Below are 12,941 nucleotides of genomic sequence, written 5' to 3' on the forward strand. Positions count from 1 at the left end.
CCTTGAGTCAACTGCGTGCCGCTTAGGGTCTGAAATTTGCGTTTTTAGCCATCCCTGACCAACTAAGAGACCAATGAGCGATTAGAATATCAATAAATAAAAAATAAATAATTTAATCAGCCATGTTGAGGTCAGAGCTTATTTGTATCAGCTCATCTGAAATATATATTTTTGTGTATGTATATTGTGATATGTATATTAAAGAAATTTAGTTCTAAATTGGGCGATATAAAAATAAAAATATTTATTAAAGGACTGCTTTACTTCATGCCTAATGTTCGGCTAAAGGTTACGATTAAAAAAGCCTCGACTGAATTGTGTTTATCCACAGCAGCTGGGCCTGGCATGGCCAAGCGCGTAAGGCGTGCGACTCGTAATCCGAGGATCGCGGGTTCGCGCTCGCGTCGCGCCAAACATGTTCGCCCTCCCAGCCGTGGGGGCGTTATAATATGACGGTCAATCCCACTATTCGTTGGTAAAAGAGTAGCCCAAGAGTTGGCGGTGGGTGGTGATGACTAGCTGCCTTCCCTCTAGTCTTACACTGCTAAATTAGGGACGGCTAGCACAGATAGCCCTCGAGTAGCTTTGTGCGAAATTCCAAAAGCCAAACCAAACCATAACAGCTGAGGCTTAGATTCAGTTTAGCCAAAATAAATCCTTTCAGATTTCATAATGATAACATCTAAGTAGAATAAAGTATAACTTTTGTGTTATTATACTGGCATTTATTTTATTTTATTTTTTACAATTTTTTCACGTCCAGCAATATCCGTTGATATTTGTTTTGTATGTGCTATTTATTTTGTATTTAGGTTTAGAAACTGCAAAGTATTTACAATTGATTCTAGTTTTTAAACGGACTTCAGATCCATCTAAAACATATTTCCAATTGACTCTTGAACTGTTGTTGTTGTTATTTTTAACTAGCGGTCCCCCACGGCAGGGGACGTTATAATGTAGCGATCAATCCCACTATTCGTTGGTAAAAGAGTAGCCCAAGAGTTGGCGGTGGGTGGTGATGACTAGCTGCCTTCCCTCTAGTCTTACACTACTAAATTAGGGATGGCTCGGTGCAGTGGGCTAACAACCTACTCACTTAAATACCTGTTGAAGAATCCGCAAGCGATTGCGGCCCCATGTTCCTTGATGGAATCTAATGATGATAACTAACTAACTAACGTCCATAATTTAGCGATGATTTACTAGAAGGAAGGCAGCTGGTCAATATCGCCCACCGCTAAATCTTGTGGTATTCTTTTATCAAAGAATAGTGGGACTGATTGTCACATAATAACGCCCACGTGGCTGTAAAAGCGAGTACGTTTGGTTAACGAAGATTTGAACCCGCAATTTGCAAATTACGAGTCAATCTGGCGCTCTACCCACCAACTCGTGAAAGATCCGTTATTTTTTCAGGTGTGAAACACTAGGCGGCTGACTCTTAAGAAAATACATGTTTTTAACATATATAAATAAGATGCTCACATATGAAAATAGTCCATAAGTACAACTTCAGTTCAAAACTGAACTCCAATATTTTTTAATCGAGGGTTTTTGAGCTCTAAGATTTAGTTGTATGCATTTCATGAAAATGACAAGAATAAGCAAAGACTTGCTCAAAAAGATGTGCAACTTTTATGCGTAGTTTCTGTTTCTCTTGTTTTATGGTTTGTTTGTTTTTTGGTGGGAACTTATTCGTACAATTAATTGTAAATGGACAAGGAATTCATTGTATTTGTTCAATAAAATACTAAGTAAATTTCAAAGACCCAAACATTCGAACATTTTCAAATAGTTGATTATTATTCTTCAACTGTAACGAAGTATTAAAATATTTCACTGAACATAAAGATAAAAAGTAGCTCTGAGAATTCAGATTTGGTTTCTTTTGTTTTTTGGTGGACAGTGTTTAGCAAAGTCCAATTTATATATACGATAACTGTTTAATCGTTTGACACAAAATGGTTCCAAATACTGTTACTACTATCGTGTAAAAATATTTATTACGATGAATGCTGCGAGACAAAGTGCTATTTTCTTTGTAATATGGCTGTTGTACTTAAGCTATAGAAGATTATTTTTAATTGGTCGGTTGCATGGCCATAAAAAAGAACTTTTAGTTAAATTAAGTATGTTAATATCAGTTTAATTTTATTCTGCATTTCTACAGAATCATCCTGAGGTAACTGTTTTTAATTTCTAAACTAGCTTTGTTTGTTTTTTAAATTGCAAATCTGGATTTGGTTTACGCTATAATATACTACAGGGTGTTCGGAAAGTCACTGTGCACTTGTATATTCATTAACAGACATGTTTCAATATAGAATACAGGAGGTAAATATAAACGACAGTTATTAACAATGTTGAAAGTGACCCCCGTTGGCATAAATACAGGCCTGGATCCTTCTTATTTTGTTTCTAAACAGCGCTATCAGTTGCTGGCTTGAAATAGACTGAATAAAATATGGTTACAAAACTGCACAGTGACTTTTCGAACACCCTTTAGTATTAGTACTATAATAATAATAGTTACTATTATGTTGCTATTACTATTCTAGTTGTAAACAAATTATACACTTTTTAAAAATAAGTAAGTATGGGAAATTTATTTAGAATAGAAAAACCAATCCAAAACATGTTATTTCTGTATAGAAATATTTAGTTCCACGTAAACAATAAAAGTAGAAATAATAATTGAAAATCACTTATATTACTAATAGTAATACTGAAAGCACGTAGCACTACTTTCAGTACTTACCGAAGAAGACCTCTTTACTCTGCAAGACAGTGTAATAGAATAACTAGTAGAACTACTACTAGTAGTATTACTTATTACTTCAGTGCTACTTTTGGGCAGCAATCTAACATCATTAGTGTTTCTGGTGATGATTTCCATTTATATAACGTTTAATTCATCAAACATAATTTTTTTATTATAACACATTAATAAGTTACATAATTGATCAGTCGTTATCACCATTAAATATAACTCTCATAAATTATTTCATTCTGCTATAAATATACCTTTTATGTTATAGCTAAATACATATTCTGTGGGAAGGTTCTTTGCAACAAAAGTTATTTTATGTGTAAATAATTTTTTTTTTTTTTCAACTGTCTCAATAAACTGAGATATAGAAATGTACCTAAGGAATAAAGTTAAGAATTGTTGATAAAGTCTCTTCAAAATGCATTCAAGAACTCTTTAAGTTTATTTAACTATTTATCACCAGAACTTAAAAAGCCATTTTCACAGAGATGTACAAAATTTAAAAGTTAAACTGGACATAATCCTAGTATTTTTCCTTTCAGCTTGAATTTTTTTTCTTCTAATGTTTAACCTACTTTCTTGTAGGTCATGGGTACAAAAACAGCCTCAAAAAACCAAATGGCCCACAACTTCTGTATATTATATTAAATCATTTGAAACTTATATTTGTTTTTATTATCTGAGTTTATATGCATATAAATGAGAACCAACTTAATAACATGATTCAAGAAAAGGATCTTGGCATGGTAATAGATAAGTCACTCAAGTCATTAAAATAGTACTATGCTGCTATTTGTTAAGCTTGTAAAAGTTTAGGGTGTAACTTAGGTATATTAGTTACAAAACTAAAAGTAATTATTCCTACAAAGAAACCATTAATTAGGCCTTCCTTGAAACACTGTGCATGATTTGGTCTCTTTATCCAACTCACTTATGAGAAAGTGTATAGATGATGACTACTAGCATGACTTCAGGAATGGAAGGATTATCTTCATGAATAGTTTAAGATCTCTCAACTTATTTTCTCTTGAGAAAATTAAGTTTACAAGGTTATTTATGAAATTAATAGGATTAAGGCATTTGATTACTTTGTGCAATATTCTGAAGATAATAGAATGAGAGGGCCCAAATTTGAGACTTTGAAAAGCCTAGGTTGGGTCTAGTTAAAAATATTTTAATTTTATAATGAGGTGATTGAGTTAAAAATAAATTGCCATCAAAAATGGTGAAGATCAGCACTTCACAGAATTATAAGAAACAAATCAGTTATTTCCTGTGAGGTAAAGAGTGGGTTTAAAAGTGTTTAAGCAGTGGTTTTTAAACTGATGGATCACCCTCTATATTTGACATACATCATTGTCATATCAATCCACATATGATGAAAAAATTGCAGAAGGATATAATTAAATATGTATATATGTGCATGTTAGAGCTGTGCAAACAGTGAAATTTGCTAACTAATTATTCATAGTGTTTGTTAATTAATTATTCTGATATGGTACTTTCTTCCACACATAAGATTAGCTATTTCTGTTTGTTGCTTCCCCTTATATTCAAACTTTTTTTTTTTTTACATATTCCACAAGTCTTCTGATCCCCCTTGTTAAATATCGAGTTATTCCATTGTGTCTCTGATAAATCACCATGTAAGACAGGGCCTCCTGATACTATTTACACAATCACAGTGTTGAGCCATCAAAAATGCAGTTAACCCCTTAAGTCGAGAGCCTTCTTCCAACCATCACGTAGATGTCAATACCCCGTGGTTTGGTGTTGGATTTTGAGTGGACTAATCAACGTAAGCCCTTACACAGGTTTCATTTTGTTTATCTTTTTCCCTTGATATTTTTCTTCTGTGTTTTGGGTTTCAGCTATTTGGATTGTTCCAGTCCTGTCCTTGGCTATCTCTTATTCTCTGTTATTGGGATGTTATTGTCTTTTGGAATGTTCCAGCCTGTTTTATGGTTGGGAGAATTAATTGCATAAGATATACATCCTTTTGACATTGGATGTCCAATTCTCAGATCAATAGCTGAAAGCTAATTCTTATGTCAGAATTGTTCTCAGTTCCCCAGTTCTTAGGTTTAAGATGAAGACAGTATGATCTTCATCCTACTCTTGTGCATATATTGGTACTTTGCAAGGAGGTTTCAGATGTAGTTGACATACTAAGTACTGTCCACCACACCCTATCTACTCTGCATCAAGAGGTGCATCTTTGTTTACCCACTTTTCTTATTGTGGGATTGAGTTACACAATTTTTCACTGGTTAGGATCAATTTCCAATCACAGTCTCTCCAACTCAGGTGTGTTCTTCTCATTTTCCACCCTGATATCTTACACGTTCCTCCCATGAACGAAGAGTATACCTGACTCGGAAGTGATGCAGTTCTTCTCTTGACATCTGACACACTTATCTACTGAGGTATTCTTCAAACATTTTTGGGGTGTATTTCTTTCCTCACACTGGTCCTGCCTCTTAAGCAGTGTGGGATTCTAGTTAATTTTGTGAGAAGAGGAAAGTACCATTTTGGAAATTATAATTTTCCTATACTAAACATGCATTTACAAACAAAACATCTAAGTGGTAGTTTGGTAGAGGTGACACATGATGAATTACGTGTGAGACACATTTCAATCACTCAATATTCCAGTGGGGGGAAGCAGAAGACTTGTGGCATGCATAAAGAAAAGGTATGCATGTAAAGGGCTGCACTAAACAAGAATAACTAATGTTGTGAAAGGATGGAAATAGGTATGGGAAATACATTTTCAGTATGTGAAAAATAGTAGCCTTTCTAATGACACAATTTAAAATACTGCTAAAAATCAGGTTTCATAGATGCCAGCACTTTATAAGGGTTCAAGAGATGAGCCAATGACTACTTGAAAAGTACAGAGTAGATTTAAACATTTTACTTTTCCGAAAGATGGGTATTTAAAGGTCTTAGAAACATTCATTGAAAGTGTCTTCCTACATAGTGAGTAGCATATATTGTATATATAAACTATACAATATAAACCTATATATAATGGAAAATTTGCAGAAAGATACAAGTCTATGTATATATTTTGAGTTGGGTGATTAGTGGAACTTGCTAATTAGTCAATCATAGGGTTGTTGATTAACTACATTAAACTTATCAACTATTCTCATGAAATAGTTATGACATTGCACAAAATAACACTAAAAATTGGGTTTCAGTAGTCTTTGTGGGTGAAGAACTGATAGCCTATTCAGTATCTTTGATGATAATTATAATAGAAGTATTTTGATCATTTTTGAATAGTTGTAATAGAAACTCCGATTTGAAATACTTGATTAATTTTTGAGTCATGACACTAATTGCGTAACTAATTTGAAAAAAAAACGACTTAATTCAAGGTAATAAATAATCATGATAATATTTTAATTCTTGGATAGTTGGAATAATAATAAAGTAGATATCAGAACACTAATTTTTATTAGTTGATTATTTTTGTGACACAGATCATAACTTTGATAACTGGATAGTAGAAATAATTTAAATTAACAGTAATAATTGAAAAATTTAAATGAATATGCTTGTGATGTTAGGCAACACTAACTGATATAACTAATTAGGTAGGTAAATGATTAGGTCATGTCAACTGCCCATATATAATATGAATAATATATATATATATATGTGTAGTGTAGTATTTGTAATCAAAGTTTTGTTCTTAATCTCAACTACCTTTTATTTTTAAATATTTATATTTCACTTTTGCTTGTATATTTGCTTATATGTACTGGAATTCCAAGGAAGAAATACCTTCATGTAACACTTGAAGCTAGATTCATCTTATTACATGTTTGTTTAGCAAATGTATATGTGAATGCATAAAGTCAGATAATGCAATGAGTTGGCAAAAGTGAGAAATGTATGGTAATATTTGCAACCTTAAAACTGCATTAAGTGCTGTAACCTTCAGTCATAACAAAAGTAAATTAACTTTGTTAAGGCTGAATTATGGATAATTTATTCATCTATAAAATGTATAATAAAGTCAATATGACATAAAATTAATTTATGTTCTTGTTATTTTAAAATCACACCCTATATAAATTACATTTTAATAAAAAGCCAAGATAAATAAACAGATAAACTTGTTCATCCTTCTTTCAATCCCTACAACTAGATTGTTTCAATTTTAGTTATATTTAGTTTACTTCTGTCATTCATATTTCTCCAGGTGCAAATTAAACTTAATTGTAAAAAAAATTAAAACAAGTTTACTTGCCAAATCACAGTTGTGACATATACTGTACATGTGTATATTTTATACTGCCATAACACAACTACTTTCACAGTTCATGTTATAACATCATATATTTTATATTGTGGATTACGTATTTAAAATATTTTACTTGCCAAACCACACCTATGACACACATTGTACATGTGTGTATTCTCGTATTTCATATTACCATGACACAACTGCTTCTTGTTGGTTATGATATTACACTGTACTTATGATTGAAGATTATATATTTAGAGCAAGTTCATTCACATACAACTGTTGTCAACTGTCTTAACCAAAACCATACTTTTACAAACTGCAGAATGAACATTGGATATCTGTCTTGTCAACTGCCTCATGTGGATGTGTGAATATATTTTTTTTTTATTGTGCTGTAAAAGGAGGTATGGCAAACTTGTCATATGGAGAGGATAATTATCTGTAGAAGAAATGTAATATTATCAAACATCTTAAAGAATAAAATGTGATTTGATAAAATATGGTGATAGTATATTTTATGTAAATTTGCTTATAATGACAGTATTGTGTGATAAACCATATGCTACATTGATAATAAGTAATTGCTAAGTTTATAAAGATATTTTTATGATTATATCAAAGTTTTTAATGTCAGTGTTAGAAACATGTCTTATTATGGTTAGAAGCATATTTTTGGTGATATGAACTTGCACATTATTAAAAAAAAAAGATTAGAAGGACTTAATTATTTTTTCAAAAGCAAATACTTCATGGAGTAGTGAAGGAAATACATACAGTACCATTTTTGTAGATGTTTTTGTTTGATTGTGTTGCTTGAAAGACTAATATTACAAATTCATCCTACTTTAAAGGAATATTTTTATTCCTATAAGATTCCACCAACTAGCAAAGTTACATATGAAAACAAGAGTGATATATAGCTTTTATATTAAGCACAAACTAACATGTGCAACAATTTTATTTAATGGCTAAGTTTCTTGTTGTTTTTTTAAAAGTATTCTCTTTATGCTAAATTGATTGTTTTTGAAATCTATATTAGAATAGTATATGCTATAACAAACTGCTTGGCTTTCTAACTCTTTTACTCTGTTAATGTCATCTTCAATTATTTTTGCACTCTGACAAATGACTTTTTTTTTTTCAGGTATGGAAGATTATAAATTTCTCTTTAAAGTAGTATTGATAGGAAATGCTGGAGTAGGAAAGACCTGTTTAGTACGTCGTTTCACACAGGTTAGATTTAAGTATTTAATAATTGTGCCAATAATAATTACAAGTATATTGGACAGTATTATAAGAAATTAATCATGTTTTGGCAACTCTAATTATGTGTATCTTTTCAATACTTTATAAAATTTTATTGATGTACCGTATTAATTAACCCTTTCACAATCAGTCAAGGGTCAAAAGCTATATCACTGCATTTGTTGACTTGCATTCAAATTTTTATTGAACTACTATTTTAAGAATTTATGTCAATATGTTTGAAATTAAATTATAGATTTTAATTCAAACTTTGATATTATATATGAGTTAATTTCTTAATTTACAAATAAATATTAATGGAACACACCTTAACATAGATTTTAGTGAATCATGATATGTTGAATGTAACACTCTAAAATTAGATGTTTGTGATGTCAAAATATTTAGTCTGTAGTTTCATACAAATTAAGAATTAAAATTACTTATATTAACAAAATGGAATATAAAATATGAACCTGATATCTTTTTATTTTGCTGAGATATGGCTTATGTACTGAATCAAACACATGGCCCTGTTCACCTGTTTTCAGTTTTGAAAACAGTTTCTTATGTACACTTACATCAATATATGACATTTGAATAACTAAATGGTAGCTTAGAATTTCCCCCTAGTAGTTTTATCAGCCATTTTTATATGTGAAAAGGCTACCACATTCTTCTGAACCAAGATATCAAGAAGGTAGGTTGTGTCTTTAGTTTGCTCAAAGTTTCATGTATTTTTAAATCTAAATACAGTATAACCTGTCTAAGGCAGAATCACAAGGGACCAAGTAAAATTTATGGCTTAAGCAGGTTTTCTGGCTTAAACATAGTGAACATGCATTTCCTTAATTATATATAATTTTTGAGTTCAACTTTATAATTGCTTGACTCAAGTAAGACGTTTGTGAATAAATTTGTTATACTGTTTATGCTATATTTGTTAGAATAAGATAAAAAATAGACATTCAAAATATACACAAGTTCACAAAATCTTAATCAAATTTATTTGAAGAAAGTGTCCAATTACAACCATTTCATTTTTTTAATGGGCTTTCTCATGCAGTTAAAAGAGAATGCAATTCTACATTCTTTTCGTGAAGTTTATTTTCCCACCTCATTTATGCATACAATTTGATAGTATTAATATAACTTAACACTTGCGATGAAGTAGGAATTTTTATTTCCTCACTATCTTTTCCATTTTGTTCATATTCTGAATCTCTCACACTGTTACCATTTTGCAATTCTATTATAGGTTTTAGATTAGTTTCATCAGTTTCTGTTAAAATGTTCTTGTCAACGTTCACAAAACTTTCTGCATTCACAAAATTATCTGCATCAATCTTCTCACTCAGAGTCTGGATTTCTCTAGAATCGTCATAACAAACAACTTCTCCACAATCTCTGCCATTATCAAGAATAAATCCACAGTTTTGAAAGCACTTTATTACGCTTTAATCTTTTATGCATTTGATTGAATGACTTAAAAAATGCAGTTGCATCTAACACATAAATTTTCATGGTCATTTTAGATGCTCTCTTACAGTCGTCCATGTTTGCAATAATATGCTGAAGCATCAATTTTCTGTATTTCAATTTTATACACTGTATAATTCCATTATCTAGTGGCTGTAGAACTGATGTTGTACATGGAGGTAAACAAACATTTGAAAGTTTAAACAAATTATTAATTAAACAAGAATTTATTAATATTTAAAGAAATTATTAATTAAATAAGAAATTAATATTTAATCAAAAACATTTTTTCCGCTTTACTCAGGTTCTAATCCTACTTGTTGATAGATGAGGAAGGTGAAAAATAGTTTTCCATCTGCATTATGCAGGTTCTGCCATATAGAGGGCCTTTTATAAGAGAAATCTTAAGATAATGCTGCAAAATTTTGATATTTCTGGTTTGTACAGGTTTCTGCCTTATGCATTTTCCAGCTTAGACAGGTTCTACTGTATATCTCAGTTCCTAAGTTTAATAAATTATAGTGGAATTCTATGCTATCAGTATAGTTAGTTGTGATTTTTTGGAGGTTATTCAACTGTGTATGTATATATAAAACCTGAAAAAATTGGTTTGATATTCTCCACATGCAAAAATTTTAAAAGGCTTAGCAACCTATGTCCAGCAGCAACCAAGTTCAATATTTTAAGGAAAATAATTTTAATAATTTATTTCTAAATAGTAATAATCTATATATATATATATATAATGTATAATAATTGAAATGTGACTGTATATTACAAAATACTAGTCGACTAAAACACAGTCAAGGCATGGAAGACTAAAAGTCAGTTTTGTATAACTGGATGTACAATATGGGTACACATACACCATATCAATACAAGTTATGTGATGTTAGCTAGGCATAACTTGAAGGTCAATATAATATATATATAGTATTATGAAACTTAAGCTACTTCAATTAAACATTTGTATTTTTGTGTTATAATATATATAGTCATTCTAGCACAAAAAACTCAATTTATATTTATTTCCTAATTTTTTTCATGATAGTAACAAAATTGGTCAGGTAACAGACCCCACATAGAGTGTATAAAATATAAAGTCTTACTGAAAACAAATATTTGAAATGTGTTTTGGAGGTTTTTAGGGATTATGCAAGTAATATTTGAAATCTTTGGGATGAAAAATAGTTTTTTTTAATCACAACATGAAATCACTTTGCTCTCAGACTGGTAACAAAACAAATTCTATTTTCATAAATAAAGCTAGTAAAAATATTTCATTAAAAAAATCTGATTTTTTATAAATGAAATAGTTGTAAGTTTTACTAATATTAACCAGATTTTGTGAAGATACATGTACTGTATCAGAAGTTCTAGCATAAGTGCTTAACATGCAGATTTGTAGACAAATTCCTGTATATTACACTAAGCTCATCAAGAAAAGGTTAAATATAATTGTTCTTCATGAAAATGTATTGGTACAGTAAGTTTTTCTTATTAAAGCTTACACTTCAACATGCTAATTGGAGATTTATCTTAGCATTGTTTGATATTCATTTCTGACACACACATCCGTAACATATAAAATTTAAGGACAACAAGAAGCAGTTTGTCCATTCATGCCATATCATTCACTAAATTGAACTTAAGAAAATGTAATGCCAGCCCTTATAATTTCAGTATTTATCAAACTTTCCCACATACTTTCCTAAACTCACTGTATTCACTACATATGTAGGTAACCCATTCAAAAGGTTAACTATCATGTTAGAAAGATATAACTGTCTTAGGTGAAGATGTGTCTTACCTTGCCAAATTTTATACTTTTGTCCAATAGTCCAACATTTCTCATCATTAAATGTCAAAAAAAGATGATGCCTGTATACTTTTAACACTCTTAAATACTTCAGTTCAGATCCTCTCTAACTTTTCCTGTTTCAAGAGGAAATAATTTTAAGTATCTTAATGTGTTAACATGTGACATCCTTTCCATCCCAGATTTCATCCTAGTATCACTGCTCTGAATCCTTTCCAACAATTCATTGTCTCAGGCTCTTGAAATAAGGAGCCTGAGACTGAGCACAGTACTTGAAATATGGCCTAATCAGTGAGATATAAAAGAAAATTATAACATCTTTAGACTTATTTTTGGTGTTTCTGTAGATACAACCTAAATGCGTATTTGCCCTTCCAATAGCAGCAATATGCTTCTTGGATGGCTTAAAAAAAAGTGTTATAATTTGTTGACTATACTACACCTGCTATATTCATTACTGGGACTCATCACATGAAACAAAACAAAAACTCAACATATTAAGAAACCAAATAAACACAGCTACAAAGCTATGCTCACCCTATAAAATTAACAATGAAATCAACAAAATAAAACAATGCTTTATCAACATCAACAAATTTCTTCCAAAATCCTTTGAAAAAATTATACACAAACACACCTAGATCAACAACAAACAAATAACAATAAATCCCAAGATGCAACAAAATACAAAACCTTATACTACTGCATAACATATGTTCCCAACATAAGTGAAAAAAATAACCAACATTTGGAAAAAACTTATAACAAAACACAACATTACAGTAAACACCAAATTTATTCAAAAACCATGTACAAAACTAAAGTCCATATTATATAAAAACTACACTGACAAACACAACACCAACATTATTTATAGAATACAATACAATAACCACCACAACTTCTATATTGAAGAAACAAGCAGAAAAATGGAAACCAGATTCAAAGAACACAAGAAAAAAACTTTCACACACTTTTGAACACTGCATATCAAGTAAACACGACATAATCATAGAAAACACCCAGATACTAAGTAGGAAAACAAATGTAAGCAAATGCAAAATCAAAAAAGCCCTACTTATACTGCAACTAAAACCAAAATTAAACCAATATAAAGGAACATTATTATTAATTAATAACCTAACATCTAACTGCAATGCCCCCTACAGTAGCTGTTTGCACTTTCCTCTTAAAGACACGTGTCCAGCAACAGTCAATTGCAAACTCTTTATTAATCTGAAGATGACCTCAGAAGGTCGAAACATTGTTTATTCATTTTATTTTGATAAAAGTGTTAATACCCATAACAACATTGCTGGATTGCTGCAGCTGTGTTGATTTTAGAAAATCACAAGAAGGTGTTA

General features: G+C 30.6%; 1 protein-coding gene across 1 annotated transcript in view; it reads left to right on the forward strand.

The window, feature by feature from the left end:
• Positions 1-2,039: 2,039 nt before the first annotated feature.
• Positions 2,040-12,941, forward strand: part of LOC143236922 (ras-related protein Rab-30-like) — a 43,226-nt gene continuing 32,324 nt past the window's right edge. Inside the window, exons 1-2 of the mRNA XM_076475604.1 lie at positions 2,040-2,182; positions 8,179-8,267. Of these exons, the coding sequence (XP_076331719.1) occupies positions 8,181-8,267 (87 nt within the window). The 5' untranslated portion in view covers positions 2,040-2,182; positions 8,179-8,180. The remainder of the gene's footprint in view (positions 2,183-8,178; positions 8,268-12,941) is intronic.

This window comes from Tachypleus tridentatus, chromosome 13 (assembly GCF_004210375.1).
Source record: "Tachypleus tridentatus isolate NWPU-2018 chromosome 13, ASM421037v1, whole genome shotgun sequence".
In the NCBI taxonomy this organism is placed as follows: domain Eukaryota; kingdom Metazoa; phylum Arthropoda; class Merostomata; order Xiphosura; family Limulidae; genus Tachypleus; species Tachypleus tridentatus.